Source organism: Clarias gariepinus, chromosome 8 (genome assembly GCF_024256425.1).
Source record: "Clarias gariepinus isolate MV-2021 ecotype Netherlands chromosome 8, CGAR_prim_01v2, whole genome shotgun sequence".
Lineage (NCBI taxonomy): Eukaryota > Metazoa > Chordata > Actinopteri > Siluriformes > Clariidae > Clarias > Clarias gariepinus.
The window spans coordinates 2,863,156-2,888,542 of NC_071107.1; the positions used below are offsets into that span (position 1 = coordinate 2,863,156).

A 25,387-nucleotide genomic window follows, 5' to 3' on the forward strand; every position below is an offset into this window, starting at 1 on the left:
AATAGAGTCCATAGACTTGATTTTGGAGTCAGTGTGGTGATGCATGAGTCACCACAAAAAATAATCGCGATTCATAACAATCTCTAACGTGTATATATGATGATGCAGACAAGGCTACACTTGAGATGATGTAAAATGTTGGATTAAATGTCTCACACTTCAAGCAGTGACAATAATTCACAAAAATCGACAATTACTAAGACACGCAAACCTACTCGGACGGATAGCGGCGCATGCTGCGATCCTTCATATTTTTCAGATTAGCGTGTGATGAATTCCTCCGAGCGCTGATGATAACACAGTCGCTCTGTCTAAGCCCGCGTACGTTTACACTGCTGTCTGCACTTCATATGGAAAGCAAACACGCTGTTTGCTGAAGAGGGGCGGAAGCTCTGTGAATACCACTATGCTCTATTTGCATAAAAAGCTCATATCTTTCCCTGACACGCGAGTACAAAGCCCTTCTGAATGCTGCTCCTTGTTAAATCGTGTCCTCTTTACATACGCGCTGGTGTTTATTTGTCATGCTCGCGCTTATCGTTTCGCTAACTGTAAGGATTAGCCCGGCGCGAAAGGCGAGCGCTTGATAATGCCGGGGAATGAAGCCATCGGGTCAATTTCAGAGCGTGATTAAAATGGCGTGCGCTCAAAATGATGACGAGGTGCTCTGAGAGTAATTAAAGCGGCCGCTTCTGGCCCCCGGGCCGCGTTACGGCCGGGTCAAATCTAACGAACTGACTGTGCAGCATGTTTGTTTTGACTGTCTCCATTAAGCCTAAAGGGCTGCTGAGGATTGTGTGTTATTATGCACAGTGGAGTAACGGGGAACGGAGCGAAGCTGCCTCTCGATTGAGGGTGAGGCTAATCAAGCCTTTTCTGCTCACGCGTTATGCTGTAGAAGTAGGCCGTTTCTAATCAGGAACAGATTAATAATTTATATCAAGACGTGGAGCAAGTTTTATACACTGTCGATAGAACACAACATAGGCACTGTGCTTGTCTCAGACACACACACACACACACTAAAGCCCAGTTTCTTCCCAGGGCCGTCTCTACACAACATATCTGTCCATGCTCTTATTTCATTCTCACCAGAGACGCAGTGATCGATGATCTGATGTATAAGGGATGATGATTCAATACCGTGTGATGTACAACTGGTTTAAGATATGAAATAATCTGCATTAATATTGTGCAATAAAAGTTTAACACCGCCTCCTTCACTGAGAATGACAGACACAGAGGTCACAGCTCCTCCATGGACAGAGGCCACACCTCCTTCACTCACAGACACAGAGGCCACACCTCCTTCACCGAAAGAGGCCACACCTCCTACACTTACAGGTGCAGAGGCCACGCCTTCTACACTAACAGAGGGAGAGGCCACGTTTCCTTTACTAAAACCGACACACTCACTCACAGAGGCCACACCTTCTTTGATAAAACTGACAGACACAGGGGCCACACCTCCTCCATCGACAGAGGCCACACCTCCTTACCTCAGACACAGAGGCCACACCTTCTTTACTGATACAGAGGCCATACCTCCTTTACTGATACAGAGGCCACACCTCCTTTACTGATACAGAGGCCACACCTCCTTTACTGATACAGAGGCCACACCTTCTTTACTGATACAGAGGCCACACCTCCTTTACTGATACAGAGGCCACACCTTCTTTACTGATACAGAGGCCACACCTCCTTTACTGATACAGAGGCCACACCTCCTTGACTTGCAGACATAAAGGCCACAACTTTACTGACAGGGGTCTCACCTCGTACACTCACAGATACAAAGGCCACACTTCCTAAACTCAGACACAGAGGCCACACCTCCTACACTCAACGATGCCGAGCCCACGCCTTCTACACTTACAGAGGGAGAGGCCACGCCTCCTTTACTAAAACTGACACATAGGCCACACCTCCTTAACTGATACAGGGGCCACACCTTCTTCACTGATGGACACATAGGCCACGCCCTTTACCAACACTAATAAACACATAGGTCACACCTCTTCAATAACACTGATGGACACAGAGGCCACGTCTCCTTCACTTACAGAACACAGAGGCCACGCCTCCTTCATAGACACTGATAGACACCCCTTGTACTGACACACACAGAGGCCACGCCTCCTTCCCTGAGACTGACAGACACAGTGCCTTGAGTGTCTCCCTGCTTTCTTCATCTTTAAACATTCTCTCCTGTTCCTCTCTTAGGTGAGCAGCGATGTGATCCCTCACTCCTGACACGGTCAACACTCGCCTCGCAGCAGCTATCTGATGTCCTCTTGCCCCGAGCCTTGTAAATACACACTCCATAACAGCGCAGGCACGCGTGTCATCAATCTGCGCCGGGCGGTCTTTCGGCTGAACCGATGGCTCTGATTAACGACGGCGCGAGTGTAGAAACGCGGTTGGACGGAGATCCGGGACAGGTGACGTGACATGGCCGGCGGAGTGCGCGACCTTCATGCGCGGAAGCGAGCGGCGTGTATGGAGGGCACCGGAGGGGGTGCGACTCGGGCACCGGCTGGAAATGTCACCAGTCAGGCGTCAGCGGGCGGACGGAGCGAGGCCGGGTCAGCACCTGGAAGGGCGTCCTCTAATTAAGAGCGTGTTGGGTCGCGTGTCCTATCAGGCAGGGACAGGGCATTACACAAACATTTCCCTAAACACACACACACACTCGCGCGCACTCACTTCCTCTCAAAGGCACACATAAAAGTACAAGTTGGAGACGTGAGTGCAGCAACAAAGTCACACTATTCTGGTGACCTTTCGAATGGTGGCTAAAAATAGGGCGAAATTTCCATTCGAATTCATGTTACACTGAGCGCTGAATAATTTATCAGTTCGAGCCGTCAGCTGGTTTGTGTTTTCTTATCCCTTTTCGCCTTTAAGCCCCGAAAGCCCACAGGTCTCCGAAATCCATATCATAAGCCGTGTGAAATGAGACGAGCCGGAATTCTTCGATTTGAATCTCGTTAAAGCTGTACGGAGCGTCCGGCTGCTTTAAAATTCCACGACACTTTTCCGCAATTCCTTTTTTAAAAACGTGAAAACGATACGTGATTTGCGCCCCCTCTCTCCCTCCAAAATTCAGAGAATTATACGACTAACGTAACCGTAGTCGTGTACTCTAGATTAGTCTCGTGCGAAACAATTTAACAATCAAATCCTTAAACGTGACAAACATCCGCATGGTTAATTAAAATACGATGCCTGTTTTTTAAGCATCCCGGAAGTCCGTCGATCGTATGGGATCCCTCTTATCTCCATGGCAACTACAGCAATGCATTCAAATGTCAATCCTTTTCTTTTGTCATGGATATCTTTTGGATTTGAATCAATCCGATCGATCTGATGATTGTGAGTAAGAAACATGAGCTACGTGTAACACACAAGACCAGAGTGATTGTAGAGCAGGAGATAGGAAAACTGTTAGAGATTTAGAAACGTAGTAACAAAACGAAAATTTTCAGACACACAGCTCGCCGTATAGGGGATAGGCCACGCCCCTTTCTAGAGTCTTTCATGTTGAGCTCTGCTCCATTTGTTTTTTTTATTTTATTTAAGCTATGACTGTCCTGCTTTTAAGAAAATATTATAAACTAGTGACAAACATTTGCTTCCGTACTGTAAAAACCTGTTAAACAGACGTCTCTCCCCGTGTGCCACCTGATTACAGTACAGCACTTCTACACCTTTCCTCATCCTAGCCGTCAGCTGGCCTCTCTTTCCCTCTTTCCCTTCATCCATCTCTCTGACAGATCCTTGTCGGGTCCTCCTCACCTCTGCCACCGTCCTGACTGGCCACTATCACTCCACTTCATTAGCCCTGTACCCCTGTAACAGCGGCGTGCTCTCCGCCGCTAATGTCAGAGCGCTGGCTTAGAGGGCCAGACACGGCCATGTGATTCTGCACACACACACACACACACACACACACACACACAGGTACGGGAGCTGGCATTCACAACGAAGATCCTGGCGGATCCCAAGATAAAAGAGAACGTGTTTGAAAAGGCAGAAAAAGAAAAAGAAAAGGACGCTGAGGTCCGGTTTAAAAAGAGCAAATTATCAATGATAAATAGATGAATGAATGAGTAAAATGCAAAACAAAAAAACAGGAAAATATCCTGAATATAATGTAACTCATCTACACTTACCTCTCATTAAGAAATTACGATTAATCGAGGATTAGATTGTTGAACCTTTTTAAACAAGTTAATATACCGCAAGTCTTCAAAAATATATCTGTTCATTTTCCATCTAAAATACTTAAAAAAATGATTTAAATAATTTATGGTTTAAGGTAAATGGAAAGAGATGTAAATTTCTCATGCTTTTTTTTGCATTTTAAAAGACACTACAATTTTACAATTTCCCTTTTTGAATTAATAAAGAACTCTTTCTATCTCTCTCCCTCTATCTATCCATCCATCACTAGAGATCTCTAAGACACCTTATAAATGTTCTCCCTTTACCCGCGCTTCTATCTTGTATCTCCATGGGTTTCTGCACATTGCCGCTGCCACATAACAGGCTGATTGGATAACTGTGTAACCCTGCAGGTCTATTTGGTGTCCCTATTAAAGTGGACAGTCAGATTCTGTGACTGGTGCGAGTGACTGGATGGTGATTTTTTTTTCTCGCTCTCCATGTGCCGCAGAATGAACAGTCATTTTAATCTGCTGTGTTTTTTTATCATTATTTATTTATATTTGAATCTCAGTGCCGGCGTGTCAGCCCCCCTCTCCTCGTCCTCCGCTCTTTTCTCTTTTCTCCAGCCAGCATGTTGAGAAGAGAAATGAATAGGGAACTCTAATCCGTGGCTGCCTATGGAGAAATTTTAATCTCGGGGGGTGTACGGATCCGGACCCAGCATGCCGAAGCAAAGACCTGGCGTGTTGAATATTGGGGGGGAAGGAAATGTGAAAAAAAAAAAAAAAAAAAATTGTAATAAAATAAATAAATGAGCAAGCCACGGTGCCTGAGGCAGATGGGACGAAGGAAGAAGCAAAGGATTAATGGAAATGAGTAGAGTGAATTTGTGAAGAGTGATGAAAGACGGGATTAATCTGTTCAATGTTAATGCAGAAGGTGGAAAAAAAAAAAAAAACAGGAGGTGACACATTGATGTTTAATGTAATGTGATTAGCGAAGTGTGTACTGTAGTGTATAACTAAAAGTTCAGGACTAGTGGAGCTCGTCAGCTTTAGTGGAACTGTAGTGAAAAACCGCATAACTTGCCAAGATTAATGCTTGTCTCAATTCCACCAACTGGAGAAACACATAAGATGACGTCATACTCATGGGACAGGTACAGATACGGTAGCTGGAAACACCCTTAAAAACCACTGACCCTTTGCACGTGTCTTTCATGGTCCCATTTCAAAATGAATGTTACTTATTAGATGCCGGTGCCAAAACCCACATCTGATAGCAGTATGTCATCTTAAACAACACTTTGTCTCCTTAGTAATCACTTCTAAGTCCATGTTGCGTTTCATGGCTGAGTCCCAAATCCCTCTCTAAGCGCTGATGAAGGCACTACCTAATGTGTTAAACAAGGGATTGTACACTCTACATAGTGCACTAGCTTTCCGTTTAGCGCTTTTTTATATTCGACCACAGAACAGTTAATTAGCTATAAAAATAATGAAAAAAATTTAATTAATATCTATCTATAATAGCTATCATGTTCCAGGTTACTTTTACAGGTTACAGTTATTATCAGGTAATATTTTAAGCTACAGTTTTGGGCTCTGAAAAACACCATGAACGTAATAATCAATGAAGACAGGTTGTGGCCTAACGTCGGTTAACGTTGGATCGGCCATCTGCTGTACGTCATGGGAGTCACGTGACTGCACAGGCGGTCAGTTGTACAGGGTCTCTTGTAGACGTTTGTCCTTGCTGTGACCTTGAGCCTATTTGGATCGATTCCAAAGTCTAATCAGTTCAGGTTCTCCTGGTTATAATAATAATTTTATATCAATCTTACAAACACGCAAGAACTTGTTGATGAGGAATCTCGTTAGCGCTAATCTCTCCAATCAGACGGATCACGCCTCCACGACTTAGTGGGATAAAAAACGTCTTTATCGTCTCAGGCTCGCTGTGAAGATGTTTGTAGCTGCGCTTGGAGATTAACAGTACTTCCTACTTCCTGTGCAGAAAATGTTAGTTACGAAAACTTCCCTCGATAAACTCTCTCCATTTGGAATGTCATCGGCGCAGACATCTCTTCTTTGGTGTGTTACCATGGTAACGAGATCGTCTCAGATATCTGTTGTACAGGTAAATGTACATAGATGTGATTTAAGTAATTTATAAGATGTACAGTTTAATTTTTAAAGAGATTATAATCATGCAGGTTTTTTGTAAATTAACAGGCTATTTAATGTAAATAATCTATTGAATATAGATGTAGATTGACAAATGATTATATAATAATATGATTCATAGATATTTTGTCTGCTGCAGAGTATTTTTATTAGTCTTTTAATATTTTATTTTATTATTATTGTATTAATATAGTTAATTATTATTATGTTATGATTATTATTTTTAATATATATATATATATTTTTTTTAGAATTTTTTACAGTTATTATGTAGATGTAGATTTACACATATATTAATAGGTATATTAAATATCATTATTTTTAGATGGATGTAGATTTTTTTTTATTATTTTAATTTGTCTTTTATATATTTTTTTATTATTGTATTAATATTTAGTTTATTTATTATGTTATTTTATTTTTTATTGTTTTATATATAATATTATATTTTTAGAAAATTTTACTATTATGTAGATTTACACATATATTATGTTGTATTTTAAATATCATTATTTTAGATAGATGCAGATTGTTTTTCGTTATTTTTATTTGTCTTTTATTACTTTTTTTTATTATTATTTTATTATTATCCAGATAATTTTTTTATTTTATAAAAAATTATAAAAATAAGCCAAGGTACTACTGTAGGACTGCTTCTCTACAAAGTTAAGCTTAGGTTTAGATTTCCAGTCTTTTCCGATAAATCCCGCCTTCTGAGTTATGATTGGTTAGAAGAACTCTAACTCTCATCTATAATTGGTTAGATGCTTTACTTCGTATGAAATACAAATTAGACTGTGCTCCTTCCACAGCCAGACAAACAACTGATGATAGTTTAAAAGAAGGTCACCCATATGGGGGGTGGGGGGGTATTTGTTCTCACAGAGTTTACGATCATAAATGGGAGTTAGATAGTTAGATTTCCTTCCAGGAAACTTGTCACAATAACTACCACGTGGGGTAAACATGTGCAGGAAGAATGTGTTCAGTCCAACAAGAGAAAAAACAATCAGGGTAATATTTACGAAGGTTTTACACCGCCGGATCAGGCGCCTGACTGGGGCAATTTTATTCCATTCGCACCATTATTCCCGTCATTACCGGAAATATCAGCGTCCATTTAGACGCACCTTAGCGATCACACTTCCATTCGCACGGAGCAGTTTCGCTCAATACAGTTTGGAATCTCACTTAGCACGGCTGAATACCGCGTACGGTCCACCTCGCAGGGACCTACAGGCAATCGGAACGCAACCTGTGTGTACGTGATCCTGTCTTCCACATGAGTAGATTTGATTAGCGTAAGCAGAGCGTAGTAATTTTCTTTCATCGTGGGTCTCGCAGGATCGTTGGCGGTGCGTGAGAAGTAATATGTTAAAAGACCCCTGAAGTCACACGGTGTTTAAAAAAATTAACAAGTAAAATAAAAAAAGCTTTAAGTGAAAGCTCTCTACTATGAGCTGCATGTGCAAGTTTTTTTTTTGCAGTTGCTTTTGAGTCATTTAATTCAAAAACAATCAATCAATCTGAACTGCTTCACAACATCTGAGCCGAAAGAGTCGACTCTTATTGGCGCGAGCGGAGTCGCTGATAAAAACTGGAAATTACCAGTATTACAACAAATACAGAGAGGAGAGGTTCACGCTAACAAGAGCACGGAGAAGACGATGTGCATTACAGGTCACACACACACACACACACAGACACACTGCAAATCACACTCACGTCTAAGCAAACTAAAGCAGAGGCAGTATAAGGACATGGTGTAGGGCCGCAAACGTTTAAACAAGCCAACTTTAGAAGCCTAAAGTTAAGATGAAACTCGGATGAATAAAATAAATAAATAGAAGCAGACAAAATTCTGCTCAAGTCCTTACATTTTTAGAGTTAAAGTAATAAAAAAAAAAAAACATCCATTTAGTTATGAATCGGGATTATTTAGTTTTAGTTATTTAGATTATTATTTAAGCGAATTAGTCTCAAACTGACTCATTACACACACTTACACCAGTCTCGCAACAACGTGTGCGCTAATTAGTCGAAAACTGTGCATTACAAGGCCTGTGTGACCAAGTTAGAAGACGCTCAACTCGCGCGCTCATTGTCAAGTTGAGTTTTGAGACTTTGGTGGCGTTTGAGGCGGTAAAACGTAATCCTACAGGTGGCACACTTTTTGAATTATTTGCTGAGTTCGTTTAAAAATAATAATGATCATGGCGGATGACTGAGATACGCGGAAATGGTATCTTTTTGTTCAATTTAATTATTTTAGTGTTTTAATGCTGCGTTTGTATAAATAAAACCATGATACTTATAGAATCAAATTCATTGGACCTCCCGATACCAGATACGATGTTATCATGGCACCTAGTTATCGCGTCAGTATCGTATTAGGGAGAAAAATGGTGATCCACATCACAATACAGGACTAATATCATCTCTTTTACATCCAACACTAACTGGGCATTCATGGCCACTATGGACACATTCATGCACACTTTTTGCACTATATAGTTTTACTTTTATTATGGACCACTGCACAAATCACCTTAATAATAAGACACTTTAAGAACCTCAGCCATTTTTACATTACTTATACGGACAAATTTCTATTTTTTTCTTTTATATTTCCATATCATATATATTTTGTTCTTATTTGTACAGTATATTTTTATTTTAATTTTATTTTACTTAGCACAGTATATTTTACTAGTTAATTTCGTTTTTCTGCAATATTTCTTTTACTGCAATATATCTTTATTTTTACTTGTACAGTATATTTTACCAGTTAACTTTATTTTCTACCGTATTTCCTTTATTCATATTTATTTCTTATGTTTAAGCTTTAATTTTAAGGTCGCTGGTAGTCGAAAAAGCATTTCACAGCATATCGTACTGTGTATGACTGTGTGCGTGACAAATAAAATTTGAATTCGAATTTGATTCCCATCTCTACTTATTTTGAGATTTCGTCATACTGTCAGCGTTTTGATTTACAATTTCTGACTCAGATTTAAAGCTTAGAGGAAGCCTATATATCATGATATAACACACACACACACACACACATATATATATATAGTGTTTATTAGTATTGGGATTATATTAAATTCCACTCATACAGCACAGCTGGTGAACTGCTAGCGTGGTGCGTTTTTAGTATTTCCTTACGGGCAAAAAAGGACACGTACAGTAAAATTCACATAATGAGAAAATATAACGATGATAAAAAAAAAGCCATACTGGGAAAACAAACCCCCACAGAAAAGAATCGTTCATACAGAAAGTGCACAGAACGCTCACAAGGCCGAGCTACACACTAAAACCACTAAAATGTTATAGATAATAATTCTGGTTATAATTAGTGATTTAGATGATTTGTTTCAGGTCACTGATTGGACTCTTGTGTCACATAAATTGCTCACTTGTTATTTAAGGTATTTTGACAAAAAAAAAAAAAAATTTCTGAAGCAGGTGTATTTCAGTTCTCCACATGGCCTTATTAGAGGCTAATCATCTAAGAGGACTCATTAATGACTCATTAATGACTGAGAAGAGCTGACTCATATTGACTCACTGAAATGAGTCAACTTGTGGTAATGACTCACTGGAACAAGACTCGTATAAATGTCTCAAGTTGACTCATATTAATAACTCATTAATGACTCACTAAATAGAGCTGACTCGTATTTATGACCTGCTGAAACGAGTCGACTTGTATTAATTACACACTGAAGAAAGTTGGCTCATATTACAGACTGAAACAAGCCGGCTCATTAATGACTCGCTTTACCAAAAACGAGTCGGCTCATGAATGACTCACTGAAAAGATATGACTCGCATTACAGACGCACAGAAATGCACTGACTCGTTAATAACTCGCTAATTAATAACGTACAAAAATAATAGACTCACAAATGGCTCACTGAAAAGAGTCGATCCACATCAATGACACACTGAAGTGTCAACTCGTATTAGTGACTTACTAAAAAAGAGTAGACTCATGAATGACTCACTGAAAAAAGTCAACCCCTTAATGACTTGCTGAAACAAGTTCGCTTGTGTCAGTGACTCATAGAAACGCAATGACTCACGGAAGAAACTTGACTTGTAATAAAGACTGAAACAAGTCGACCTGTACTTATGACTCACTTGAGAGAGTCGACTCGGATTAATGACCTACTAAAATGAGTCGACTCACAAATGACTCGTATTAAAGGCTTGCTAACACAGTAGAAGGCGGCACGGCCGTGTAGTGATTAGCACTGTGGCCTCGCACCTCCAGGGTCTGGGTTCGATTCCCGCCATGGGTCTGTTTGCATGGTGGGTTTCCTCCGGCTTCTTCGGTTTCCTCCCATGGTCCAAAGACATGCCGATTAAGGAAAGCCTGACTCTTTTTAAGCATCACGCCCCTACCTCGACTTCTGCAACGTGCTTATCTTATTTACACTTAAAAAGGCAACCAGAATCACATCTTGCCTCCAACTGTTTTTAGCTGGACTCTCTCTCTCTCTCACTCTCTTACACACACACACACACACACACACACACACACAGTGTATAGACACATAGCAGCTAATTGCCTGTGACATTAGCCACGCCCACCTCTGCAGCACGAGACCCAGAGCGCTCATGCTGTGGCCTGCATTTCAAAGCGCTTTGCAGGCTTTTATCTCTGAACGAGGACGTGGATCGCTACTGGACGTCTGACGCTCGTGTCAGTGTGTGTGGCAAATCAAAGCTGATTGGTTTAACGGGCTGGAAAGATCAGCGGCTGGCCCAAAAAACATTTAAAAAAAAGTAAAAAATAAATAAAAATGACAGCCCAATTATGTCAGAGGTCAGAGAGAGTTCAGTGTGTGTGTGCGAGAGAGAGAGAGAATGTGTTTTCGCCCGGGGATCTAAAAACACTACTGTGTTGTCACTGGCTTCACTCTTCTCCCTCTCTATTTCCTCTTTTCATCATCCCTATGCGCTGCTCTCTCTCCCTTTCTCCCTCTCTCCATCTTTCCCTTGAGTCACTCTTGCATGAGTGTGACGGAAGACGACATCAGGAAAGAGCTGGTCATATCCGTGCTGATATTGATGCGGCGATGAAGCGAGATTAAATTCCTAACCGCTCACGTGTCGATACACCCATGTGTGTATCTGCTTTTATTTAACGGGTAAAAAAAAAAAAAGGCTTTTTTTTATAGGCTTTGCATCATTTCCATTAAATGACTTTTTACATTTAAAAAATATATATATATTTTACTGTGCCATGCAAGCCAAATAAGGACATATGGGCGGGGCTAAACCATGATACAGTCTGTTGATTGGACGCCAGAATGCTCCATGCCTGCTCCTACATTATTTCTCCTTTCACACGTCTATTGTCATATTCAATAACACAATTATAATTAGGCTCCGTCCCAAATGGCTTCCTGTTTACTATACATTTATATCATATGACTTAAACAGAGTGGAATAAAATATTGGCACCCATGACTTCATTCCGTCTACTATTGTTATTAAAAGCAGACGACGTGATTTTGCCGTCGTGCCTTGACCAGTTGCCACGATGCCCAATTAATTTCAGAAACCACGCTGGCAATAATTTGCTGTGCCCTTTTCTTACGGTGCCTTGGTGCCCTTTATGCTTTTATTCATTGAAATTATCAAAATATATTTGGATATCAGGCTTACTGGGTGGTGTGCGCTCAGCCTGGTGCGGCACACTGCTAGAGCCACACATTTAGGCCTAATTTACATTAAAACTCAGTGTGTACCTGTGTATAAATGTGTGTGTGTGTGTGTGTTTATACATGTGTGTGTCAAATGTCTAGTATGTGTGAAATTTCTGTGGCTCACTGGCGTTTATAAACAATCAACTATATCTACAGTCAGCTTTGCAAGAGTCAACTTGCGTTAATGACTCACTTAAAAAAATCAACTCATATTATTGACTCAATGAAAAGACTCACTGAGTCAACTTGTATTAATAACTCACTAAAAAGAGTCAATTTGCATTAATGACTCACTGAAGAGAGTAAACCCATATTAATGACTCAGTGAAAAAAGTCAACTTGCATTAATGACTCACTGAAAAAAATCAACTCATATTAATGATTCATTGAAAAGACTCACTAAGTCAACTCATATTAAAAACTCACTTAAAAGAGTCAAATGGCATTAATGACTCACTGAAAAGTCTACTTGTATTAATAAGTCACTGAAATTTCAACTCATATTAATGACTCACTGAAAAGACTCACTGAGTCAGCTTATATAAATGACTCACTCAAAAGAGTCAAAATCGAATTAATGACTTACTGAACTCATATTAGAAAAGAGTAAACTTGTATGAATGACTCAGAGTCAAATCGCATCATTGACTTAATAAAAAGGACTCGCGTCAACAGGACTAAAGACTCACTGAAAAATACTGACTCAATGCAAAGAGTCAAATAGAACTAATGACCTAATGAAGAATCGACTCATATTAATGACTCACTGAAAAGAATCAACTCTCTTGAACTGACTCAGTGAAAAGTATTGTCACTTTAATGACTCACTGAAAAGAGTCAACCTGTATGAACGACTCACTAAATAGGACTCGTATTATATATAGACTATAGTACTATATACTTATTGACTGTTGTTTTTTATCTTTTGCAATATATTGAATCTTCAAAATCTACATTTTGTTGTCTGAGGTATTGTGGATATCGCGATCTCTGTTTATTTAATGTTGCCCACACACACACACGAGGCATCCGTCCAGGAGGTCACACTCTGGCGCCGAGGGCCGCTAATCACTTCCAATTACAGATTCCTTCTTAATTATGAATTATGCATGAATTTTTAATTAATTTTATATTTGAAAGAGTTTTTTTTTTTCTATTTTTCTTCCCTCTCCTCCGTACCAAGATCTCAATCTAATTACTGTGTGTTAAGCGGGTGAGCGGCGGCCCTGTCTCTGCCCTCGCGGCTGAACCCTGGGCGAGTGTCTCGCATCAATCTTGCCATCGACTCACAACAAGCCGACATCCTAAACTTTGGGCTTGCTGGAGTGAATAACTGTCAAAAAGTCCTGGCTCTTTTTAAAGCCTTTAGAGTCAGCAGGATACCGTCGCTTTAGTGTGTGTATGTGTGAGTGTGTGTGTGTGTGAGAGAGAAAGTAAGACAGACACAGTGGACGTGGGCTGTACTACTACATTAACATCTCTTATCTCTCCTATCTAACGCTTAGTGTTTTAAGTTCTCAGCACGGCTCTTGGAGAAGTTCTACGGTAAAGCACGTGGTCCTGCACTAACACACATTAACGAGCCTTTAATGAGCTTAAAATGGTGATGCACGCTCGTCCTTGCAGGGTCTGCGCCTTTAATTGTCCCTACAAGATACATTTTAGAGGTTTAACAAGCTTCGTCACCTCATCGAGGGCCTCGAAGATCAGGTGTGTTGGCCGCAATGAGAATGAAAGGAGGATCTGTAGTTGTGATTCGTCCCTGCCTTCGGATCCGGTGTCTCTGAGACGGCAAGAGCCTCTTCAGTCATTATTTATTTGGTAATTATTTGACCTTGTGTTTCCTACCCATAATGCAGTTCACCCTACTAACTGATAATGGTCTGGTGGGATTCAGCCCTTTAGTACTTTTTTACTAGTACTTCTTTTCTCACGTCCTCGTCTGTACACTCTGCTCAAACAATCCGGCTTTCATATCGTCATATCGTAGTGTGCTAGTCTCGGCTGTAGCCTGTTGCATTCTGGGAATCTGCACCATTAATTCCACACATTGCGTTTGAAACCTACCAGAGAGCTTCATGAGAAGGTCGGTGGCCGTCTTGGTGCTGATGTCGGGGCTGAAGAGCGATGCGGCCGGGGTGCCCGGGCCCGGGCCGGGTGGACTAGCGCTGATCCTGGGCAGATCCAGTGAGCTGCTGCTGCTACCCGGTCGCTCTCTGCCTGGTGGGAAAGGCGGCGTCAGGGCGACGTCCTGAGGCTCCTCTTTGATGTGTGCGTGATTGGAGGAGGGTTCGCCCGGGGCCTGGCACAGAGACGGAGACGGCGAGGTGCCCGTGCCCGACGCCCGCTCCGCCTCGGCTTCCTCCGCGTCGGTGAACGACTCCTCCTTGACCTTGAGCTCGGTCCGGGGAAAGTGCTGGTGACAGCGCATGTGCAGCTTCAAGCTGAAGTGCCGCGACGAGGTGAAGGGACACAGCTCGCACTGGAAGGTCTCGCCCCGATCCTGGTGCTGGTGCACCTAAAATGATCAAGATTTATTTACTCACGACTGATATTCTGACACCTGCTTAGTTTAAAGTATGTTTAAAAATTCAGAAAGGAAAATTATTATAGATGTCATCATTATGCGTTAGAAACTATATAAACTAGAAAACGTATTCTTTTTTTATTGCATAAATTCTTTGAAAAACCAGCAGAAGCAAAAAGCCAAAGCTCCAGCTCAAATCTCACTCTTAATATCCAGATTTACAAATTTATCATCAATCACATAAAATCAATCAATTAATCAATTAATCAATCAATCAATAAAGTGGTGACAAAATTAAATAGACTTGTTTTTGCCTCTGCTCAGGCATACGACGTTTGCTAACGCCATCATTCATCACCCAGTGCGGGGATTTCAAAGCAGTGCTAGTAACAGCTGCTAAAACGGCTAAAGCAAGACGTCTGGCTTTCTTCCTTTCTCTAGACTTTACCACACACAGCTGTCTAACTGCTTGCCGTCGTCAAGAGAGCAAAACCCCAAGGACATTTTTTTGCCAAAATTATATCTATTGTTTGAGATGACGGAGTGATTGAGCAAATATAACGTGTTTTAAAACAGATGGTGCGAGAAAAGACGCGTCAGTGTGGTGATGTGTGGGGTTTCAGGGGACAGACGTGTCCACGTTAGAATCAGATAATAAAAGTCACCTGTAATTAGGAATGTTATCCGTCATGACGCGCAAATCTGATCCGACCAAAAAAAACAAAAAAACTCTTTGGCTTGTAATGTGAACGTAGCTACAGTATGTGTGCATTTAAAATAATAATAAAAAAACTGACAACTACTAATTATGACATTTCGTGCATTGATGCAATTTATTTAATATTTAGTTTTACTTACAATATACTTAAAAATTATGTGAAAAAACTTCATCGGTAATAAATGCAAACCTTTAGATAACTAATAATTATAAATTATAAATTCATCAGGAATATTTGGCAATATTAATGCCTTTTAAAATAAATAAATGTTTAAACATATTATAATAAATGTTATAAATATATTAAAAATAAATCAATTATCTAAAAAAATAAGCATAATTCATATTAATTAATTAATTAAAATATAAATTTTAGGAGAAATTAATTAAACAATGATATAAAAAACTATATTAATATAAATATATGAAGCACATGTTAATGTAATCTATTTTTTTAACCAAAAAAAAATGAAAAATCAAATTAAATGATGAAACATTCAATATTACTTAAAATAGACTTAAAAAATATAAATTAAATAATAAGTGTTTGTTATTTATAAATATTAAATTATAATTAAAATCTTAAAAACAAATAGTAATGATATAAATTTAAAAGTGTGGATTAATAAAGTTTTTTATTACCCACTGTAACATGCTATATAACATGTAATACATTATAACGTTAAATCACAGCAGCACTGAGGTGCCATGAATCTTACCTTCATGTGCGACTTGAGATTGTCTTTGCGAGCGCAGCGGAAGGGACACAGAGGACACTGGTGGCTTTTTAAACCCGTGTGGATCACCATGTGTCTCTTCCAGTAGCTCTTGCGTTTGATGACCAGGCCGCACACGGGGCACTGGAAGGGTTTCCCACTGTCCTCCGGTGAACCTTCACAGATAAAATAAAATAAATAAATATGGACAAAGAAGAAATATTACACCCTTCAGACTCTGATCTTTACGCTGCTACCTTAATATGCTACATGAGACAGTGTCTCGGGTCGGTCAGAGGGACGGGACGGGGAAGCTGTCGATGTTGGCGAGTCCGCTCGGGCTCGTGGTTAAGTTTTATTGTGGTTAACTGTATGGACGAGTGATGGGAATAAAAATAAAAATAAAAAGGGGTGCGGTATTAGCGTTTTTCTCACGCTTCTTGCCGCGATCCTCGATCTCGGAGGCGTCTTTGGCGTGGATTGATGCGATCGGGTCTCGCGGCGAGCTCTCGAGATGATTATTGTTGTTGGCTCTGTATCCGGTGCGCATTAGAGCTCGATTGGTCTTATTAGAAGCTGGCATGATTGCATTAGAGGCGGGCTTCATAAGTATTCCAGTCGCGTGGCTTGAGAAACATCTGGTAATCAGTGTTTGGCGAAATTGCCGCGCTCAGCCGTTCATTGACCCGGAGTGTAAAACTTCGAGGCTGCCTATTTGCGACGATAAACCGCCATCTGTGGCCCGACCTCGTGCTGCGACGGGATCGCCGTGGAAACTGAAGGTCTTTTACGCTCGTGGGAGACAAAAAAAAAAAGAAACGGCTTGTATACGAGGGACTGTCCCAGGATAATACCGGACGCGCCTACGCAGCTGTCGATCATTCTTTTACGTTGGCAGGAATAAGGCTAGAAGATAACCATTTAAGTTTCCAGAGCTACTGCTTTACAACTCGTGTTCGTCTGCTTGTAAATTTCCCACAAATGCCTTTTTTAACAATTTAAAAAGTTTGTAAACGGTGCCAGTGTGGTGGTTTGATGCGAAAAGCAAGTCTGAAGTCTAAACTCGGATGGCTGCGTTGCATCTGAAGAGCCTGACCTACATTCCTGGGGAATCTGCTGAGATGGACTTGGTTAGCTTGCGCACAAACATGCGCGTACACACACACACACACTTACACACACAGCCTCTGTTTGGCAGTCGATACAGCCGAGAGAGAGAGAGAGAGAGAGAGGGGGGAAAAGAAGAAAAAAAAAAATAGTGGTGATTGAACAAAACCACAGCGAGCTAATATTTCCACAAATATCTTTCTAAGGAAGGAAGACAAATAATAAAGGCTGAAGATTTCTGCAAGCAGATGTTTATGAGACATGTAAGAGGAAGGAGTCTCCAGTGTCAGCGCATCGTCAAAGCACTTTCTCAGAAAGATGCAAGCTGGTAATTTTCATCCTTTATTAACTTCAATGAAAAAAGAGCGAGAGGAAAAAAAAGAGAAAAAGATTAGCTGGTGGAGGAACTAAATTCTTTACATCTGCTTCAACATATGCATTGTTCTCCACAATGTTAAGCCACTGCTTCAAATAGTTTAGCTTCTTGTTCTTCAATGAAACAAACAAACAAAAAGAATCTATAGCAAATTCCTGTGGTATAAGAGGAAGAAAACGGCTCTAGAGGTGTGCTTTTATTTCTTCACCATACAGGCTATACCTTACACTTACACAACGTGAGCACCAGTGTCACCTACACACACACACACACACACAGACACGCTATTCCCTCATGGTGTATCCACAGCCTCAGGTACAGGAGTAATTATGCGCAGTAAGATCTCTCTGGGTCACGTCGAGAAGGCTAAAATAAGAGCTTATGTTCATGATGACGCTCATCGGAACGAAAATATCCCTGACGAAATAAACTCGGACTGTTGAGAGAGCATTGGATTGTGTCTATTTTTATTTTATGTTACATGAGATTAAATGAGCTCGTATTTAAAATGCTCGGAATAAAAAAATTAATAATAACTCGCTTTGATAAAATGCTTAATGTAACAATGTCATTTCTTGCAAAAATATGTATGGCGTATTATAAATGCTTCTGTATAAGATATACTTAAAACAAAATATGTAGATTTGCTTACAAAGTTGAAAAAAAACTTTAATAGTTGTTTATCATCTACATCATTGACATTACAGCATTTTGGCAGATGCCCTCATCCAGAGCGACTTATATTTTTATCTCGTTGAACATCTGAGCAGTTGACGGTTAAGGGCCTTGCTCAAGGGCCCAACAGTGACACCTTGGTGGTTGTGGGATTTGAACCTGGGACCTTTCAAACTGTACTCTTAACCACTGACTCACCATTATATCTTCTAAACCAGAAAATAAAAACGTGATGGTAAAAAAAAAACACTTTCAAGTAAAAGCACACAGTGTAGAAGCGTTTTATTACTCTTATACTTAAGCAACTATTATAATGACCTTATATGGTCATAGTCATTTCCTCATCAGCCTCATTTCTCTCTCTCTTTCTTTATTCCCCTAACTCTCTGTGTTAACATGCAAAAATACAAGAAAATATAATACAGTGCATTGCATAAAAAAAAAAAAAAACTAAAGCTTGCGTTGTGATTATCAATCAATTATTTGATTTAGTCGATCTTCTGATGGCTTGGTTTTCAATTCACAATTAAATTGTGTTGTTTTTGTTTTTTTTTTACAAACAAATTATTTAGAAACATTCAAATATCTAACATTTTTAAAAAGTCCTAAAAATCTCTTACATCTTCTTGCAGAACACACAAACCACTCGCATTTCCTGCAATCTCATGTTTTATGAGCGTATCATGGTATTCTTCTTCTTTTTGCGTTAATGAGCACTTGGTGCAATATCGCCACCTACCAGTCTAGGGGGAAAAAAAATCATCCCTTTGTACTAGACATCACATTTAAATAATCAAAAACACACGGTATACACAGCATTACCACGTTCACTAAATATTTTCTTTGTAGTTTTTTAAGACTTGCAAACCTGTACGAAATACAGTATAGATGCTTGAGACAGACAAGTGCTTTTAAACTGGATTTAAATCCAACAATCTGCATGAGATTCAGAGCAGTGAAATGAAACAGATCATGTAATCTTGTACTGCTCAGTGACAGAAAGCGCTGACACTGGAGACTCCTTTCATAAATATGACATGTCTTCTATTAGAATACTTCGATTTGCTTCGTGGTTAAATAACAAGAATTTTTTTATATAAGTAACAAAAATCTTGTTAAAAAAGGCTTCTGTCTGATCAGACTCAAAAAGATGTGATTCAAACAAGCGAAAAAATAAATAAATAAAAACAGTCAGTATTTAAACTAAGAAACAAAAAGTCAGGCATTGATGATATTCATGACTCATCTGGATATCAGCCGTCTTTTATACAGAGTGAGAAAATTTCCAGATGATGAAATATGAAACTGTAAATTAGGTCAGTTTATGTCAGTTATTTCACATTAACGCAGATGAATAGATGAATAAAGTCTGGCATTTTATTAGCTATTTTACAAAAAAAAAAAAAGAGCAGTCCTTTCAGTTTGCAGAAACAGGTCAAGGTGTTAGAATACCTTTAGTCGTTCACGTACAGGTGATTTTATGCAAACGAGGACGCCTTTAGCCAAATCGCCTGCTGTCAGCCGTCATTACGGCGCATTAAAGGAATTGTTTACATGCATCTGCCATGGTGAGGACAAGCTGTTACCTGCTTGGCTGCTGGGCTTGGTGCGTCCCTTGGGGGCGGTGGGCAGCAGAAGCTCCATGTTCTGGTTGGGCGTTGGGGCCTTGTGGTTCCTGTCTAACTGCGCTTTGGAGTCCTCGGCGTTGGCCGTCGCCAGCTGCGGCTCCTTTTTATCAGCCAGCATGTTGCCGGCGGCCCGAGCTGCCACTTCTTTAAGCAGCGCTGCAGATGAGGTCATGGAGACGAGAGACAGAAAGGGGGCGGCCGACGGCTGCTGCTGCTGCTGCTGCTGCTGAGGTGGCGGCTGTTGCTGCTGCTGGCTTCGCTCTGACACTTTCTTGGAGAGTGCGGCGAGCGTGGAGCTGGCAGACTGCGAGCTAAAGGGCGACGCGAAGGAGTCGAAGCGCGCCGGGTCGTCCGAACGCCCTCCGAGTGGCGGCACGGAGGAAGAAGACGAGGATGAGGAAGAGGAGGAGGTGACTGAAGAGGAGGACGAGGAGGAGGATAAAGAGGTGGAGTTCTTGTCCTGGAGAACAGCATTGGCTGCTGCTTTTAGTTTCTGGATGGCCGAGTCGGGAGACAGGCTTCCAGTTGGAGGCCATTTGTCACCCATTCCGACCCAAACGAAGCTGGTGTTGCCCGAGCTGGCGGGCTCCGCTGGTCCAAAAGGGTCTCCTGGCTCCTGTTTTACCATGGGCACCGAGGCGGGTGAAGTGGAGGCAGAGCTAACGCCGTTGTTACTGCTGTTGGCAAGTCTGCGTGCGAGGGCACTCAACTGCTGGGCATGATGTGAGGACGGAGACAGCGCCAGGCCTGCAGGCGGAGACTCCGTCCCTCTGCCCAGACCTCGCCCGATCAACTCTCCTGATTCTATCTTTACCGAGCCGGACTCCAGAAGTCTGCGCAGGTTGCTGCTAAGCGGTTTGGAGAGCCCGTGGGCCGAGTCGCCGTACAGCGATGATACCATGGATGACAGCGAGACAGAGGATACCAGGGACATGTCCTGCGAGGACAAGGTCCGCGCGTCAAGCCCCAGAAGCTCCAGTGACACTCGCTGATTAGGCGTAGCACAGCCCGACGGGCTCCGGGCCGAGGCGGCGCGGTCCGGCCGTGCCCCGTCCCCCGGAGACACCCGCGGGTCGTCCTGCACATCGCCGTAGGATGATGTTGAAGGGCTGTCGGAATTGTTCCCAAACCAGCCGTCCTCCACCGCCGAGCTGCCCGCTAGCGCCCCGTCCTCGGATGGCTCTGCATCTGCAGGATAGCAGAACAATGATTTTACACACACTGCAGAAATGAACTGTGTACCAGTGAAAGAACATCGTACCTGAATTAACCCCCCCGCCAAAAAAACATCAAGAGCTTCGATTTGTTATTTTCCTTTCACTTATTGTCTTTCATCTTTCTAATAAATAAATGTAAAAAATATTTAAAAATCTCTTAAATCATGACCTTTTCCAGGTCGCGCTTTCTCGTCGTGGTCATTGTGACCAGTCTGAACATGCAGGGGGAAAAAAAACGGAATGACACCAAAAACTCTTCACCAGTGTGCAATTCGCAACGCAAGAACGACTCGGTCCTCTGCCTATTTTTTTTTTCCTTTTTAACCATTTTTTTTTCCTTCCCAGGGTCTAAAAGAGCCTGGTGAAGGGGTTACCATGGCGACGGTCTCTTCGGGGAGGCTAGACAGCAAAGATTAGGGTAATGGAGGTTACAGAACTGCATTAATATTCATGAGGCTGCAGATACCACCGGGGAGCCAATAAGGATAGGGTTAAGGTCACTGAGGGTCATTAATATACACTTCATGTATCAATATTCATAAGCAAAACATTACAGCTTGCCAGACAAGGGCGAACAAAAGAAAGCGAATATTCCTGATACATATTAACAAAGCCTTGTCGAGAACATGTCAAGAAAACACAACAGCCAGAGCCCTGTATGTGAAACATGTCAAAACTTATCACCGAGGTTTTTTTTTTTTTTTAAACTCCCCTCCATCCTCAGAGTGTACAGTTACGTTAAGCGTTTTAAATGGCACCACCTCCGCAGGGACGGACAGATAATGAAAAAAAAAAAGCTGTGGCCGTGCAAAAGGTCAGTGCACCTCTGACACGGGAATATGATCTGTACAAAAAGAAAAAGCAAGATTCATTTGAGCGCTGTGTCCTCCGTATCGCGGCCTCCCTCACCTCGCCGACCTCGACATAAGCCCTGTGAGTTCTTCTCTGTTTACAGGGAAAAACGGCAAAGTCGTTGCCAGGCAACGTCGCCCCCGGTGACCCGCCGGGATCATTACAGTCGACACACATCTGGCCAGCAGCGCTGACTGGAGGAGGGGAAGGGGATGAGGTGTGGAGGAGACGGCTGCCTCGACCTCGCGACCGGACCGGTTCGAAACGAAAGACTCCTTTAGGTTTGTCTACGCCCGAGAAGAATTTCCTGTGCATCTCCATCTTTCTATACTTTACTTGCTTGTATATCTTACAGACACCGCGGCGCCTGATACTGCAGATGCCCAAAAAGCTGTGTGCGTTTCATTTTTTAATGTAATGTTTAGCACTTTTACGTACAGCTATGCAAAACATGCTGGGCTTCCTCTTAAAGTGCCACTATTATGCTTTTTTAAATATTTTCTTTCATGCAGTGTGTCATGTAGCTGTATGTGAACATAAACTATCTGCGCTATCTGTGACGCTGACAGTGCCTGATAAATGAAGTTTTTATCTATTAAAAAAAAAGAGTCGGCTCACATTCGCCAAACGAGTCGTTAGCAAATCTATTTTTACTCTGTTAAGGATCCATGTCACTCCATAACATATTTGCATAATTCCCGCCCACGTTCTACGTCGTAAACAACTTGCCCGCCCATGTTCTACGTTACGAACAACTTGCCTGCCATCTTACAATTAACGTTACCACATTCTTGTTAATGTGAACAAGCATTCTTGCCGGGTTCGCTTAAACACTTTGTAATATAAAAAAAAAACAATAAAAAACGAGAGCACACAAAATCCTTTTAAACTGTTTATTCTCCACCATTCACCAAAACTGAACTTAACACTCGCGAAGTGGCAAGGCGCATGCGCACTTCATGTGTGCGGATGAATTTTTTTCTCTTGGGGCTTGCCGCAGCAAAGAGTAGTAATGTGGACCAGCCGTTATTTGTTTGGACGAGAGAAGGAGAGATTGCTGTGGATCATTTTATTTCGAAGATTTTTTAACCGGATTATCTTTGACTGGACATATTCCCCGGACTTCTCACCCTCCGTCATCGGCCTCCCAGACTTCATTAACCCTGGTGAGACCGAACCATACTCGGTATACTCGGATAACACACATACAATAAAACAGGGACTTCTGACATTTTCCACTTACTCGCACACATACACATACAGTTTATTATATATAGTTTGTAAATATTGTTTATATCTTTGTTTGGTTCTGGTGCACCTTTTTCGTTTACTTTATTTAGTTTTGTATAATACACGTTTGCTTTATCTACTTGTTTGTGTTTATCCTTTTTGCTCACCAGCCTTTTAACACAACACCGACACAAAGATAAAAGACCTCTCGATTTTTGTAGCCACAGGTAATATAAAATTAGCTGATCGTTACACGGTAATGTCATGTCGATGACGCCATCTTTTCTATGTATTGACGGGTCTCCAGAGTCGTTGTTCAGTTATGGAAATGGCCGTTTCATTTTCCGACACACGGTGTAGCGGTAGACCAATCATAGCGGGCCGCGCCATCTGACCAATCACAGCAGTGAGGGCTCACAGAAAGGAGGGGTTTAGACGGACTGAATCTTCGAACTGCTTCACACGAGTCGTTTACGAATCATTTAAAAATGGGGTACAATTAAATCTATTTTTGGAGAAAACTTAAGTGTTGCATACATGTAAACCTGTTTTAAGAGACTCATTAGGCAATATCAGCAACCTTTAAAATGGCATACTTGGGGCACTTATAAAATTTTTCACATACTTCGTCTCCATCTCACGTCCAAAACCCTTCATGTATGTTCAATCTACTATTCCCAGAAGAACAATATCTCCTTCCGCATACTACCCCAAGGTGTGTGTCCCACTTACTTTGTTTAGATTATAATTCGTTTGGTTATAATCTATCATACGATGTAAGACGAAGTGTTTTACTAATCTTGTACCACTGGCACTGGAGACTCCTCCTTCCATAAAATGGCAAATAAAAAAAATAAAAATCCCCTTACACAAAACTTTAAAAATATGCAGCATGGCCGGTAGACATCCCTGTAAATGAACTGTTACTAAAGAAACTATACGTTTTTTTTTTTTTTTTTAAATGTTAATATAAATTAAGGACATGTTTAAACATTACATGCTCGCTTTGATGTGACGGAGAACCAACAGAAGGGTGAGCACAATAAGGCGATTCTTTTACGTTCGCTTTACTGATTTCAAAATCTATTTTTTTTAAATACATTTTTTGATTTATAGAATTGCATTTCGCTAAGTGTTTAATTTAACAATGTATATTTATAATGATATATTTATAAAGTCGTAATAGTTATAAAATCACGATAAAGATCGGTACCGCGATAATATCTTATCGGACGATTCCCGTTCCTACTGAGCACTTAAAACAACAATCAAGCAGATTTATTAAGTAAAAGCACACTCAAACACACACTTTCATCACTCTCCACAGCAACATTCCGCTACTAACGCATGACACAACCATGTCCAACAGTGTGTGTGTGTGTATGCGCGTTTGTGTGTACAAACACAGAGTCTCGCAACGCTCGTCATTAAGATACCCGGAGCAGAAGAGGGCGAGTGTGTTTTTGAGACTGATTGTCGGTGTGTAAACATGTGCGAGTGTGTATATGTGTGCGTGCTGTGATGTTGCCGAGCGGCCTGGAGCTGAAGATCACCTGAGCGTAGCTTGAGTTCACTGCGCGTGACCTGCGTCCATGTGACAGTGCAGAGGACGGCTGCTAATGGCCCTAATGTGGTTAGAGAGAAATGGCTGGATTGCTGACCCAAGGTCTCGGAGGCAGAAACACACAGACAAACACACACACACACACACACAAAACACATACAACGCACAAAATACACACCCAAACGTGCTGCTCGCGTAAGTTACGCTAGGCACCACTACACCCCTCCACTCTCTCTTTCTCTCTCTCTGTGGGCAGGGTGACATTTTCCAAGGTCACGACTCCAGCTCCAATTTTGCATGGATTTATCTCGAACACTACCTACCTGTCTCTCTTTACTTAGTTTTCTCTCTTCACCTAACTGTCTTTCTCTCTTTATGTCTCTGCTGTATCTACCTTTCTTTTTCTCTACCTTCCTGTCTCTCTTCACATACTCCACCTACCTATGTTTTTCTCTTTACTTCTTAATCTACCCGTCTTTCTCTTTTACGTCTCCAACTACCTTCCTATCACTTTCTCCACATACCTGTCTCTCTCCACCATCCTCTCTCTATACTGCTCTCCCTCCTTCTACCTGTCTCTCTTCACCTACCTTCCTATCTCTCTCTCCACCTACCTGTCTCGCTTCACATACCCATCTCTCTCCCTATGTCACTCTCTAAATACCCGTCTCTTCATCTACCTGTCTCTCTTT

At 41.3% G+C, this 25,387-nt stretch overlaps 1 protein-coding gene across 2 annotated transcripts in view; it reads right to left on the reverse strand.

The window, feature by feature from the left end:
- znf827 (zinc finger protein 827) overlaps window positions 1-25,387 on the reverse strand; it is a 106,786-nt gene that overhangs the window by 49,988 nt on the left and 31,411 nt on the right. For both annotated transcript variants that reach the window (XM_053501833.1, XM_053501834.1), the window contains exons 2-4: window positions 19,791-21,020; window positions 16,050-16,222; window positions 14,153-14,603 (exon numbers count right to left, since the gene is read on the reverse strand). In XM_053501833.1, coding sequence (XP_053357808.1) covers window positions 14,153-14,603; window positions 16,050-16,222; window positions 19,791-21,020 — 1,854 coding nt within the window. The remainder of the gene's footprint in view (window positions 1-14,152; window positions 14,604-16,049; window positions 16,223-19,790; window positions 21,021-25,387) is intronic.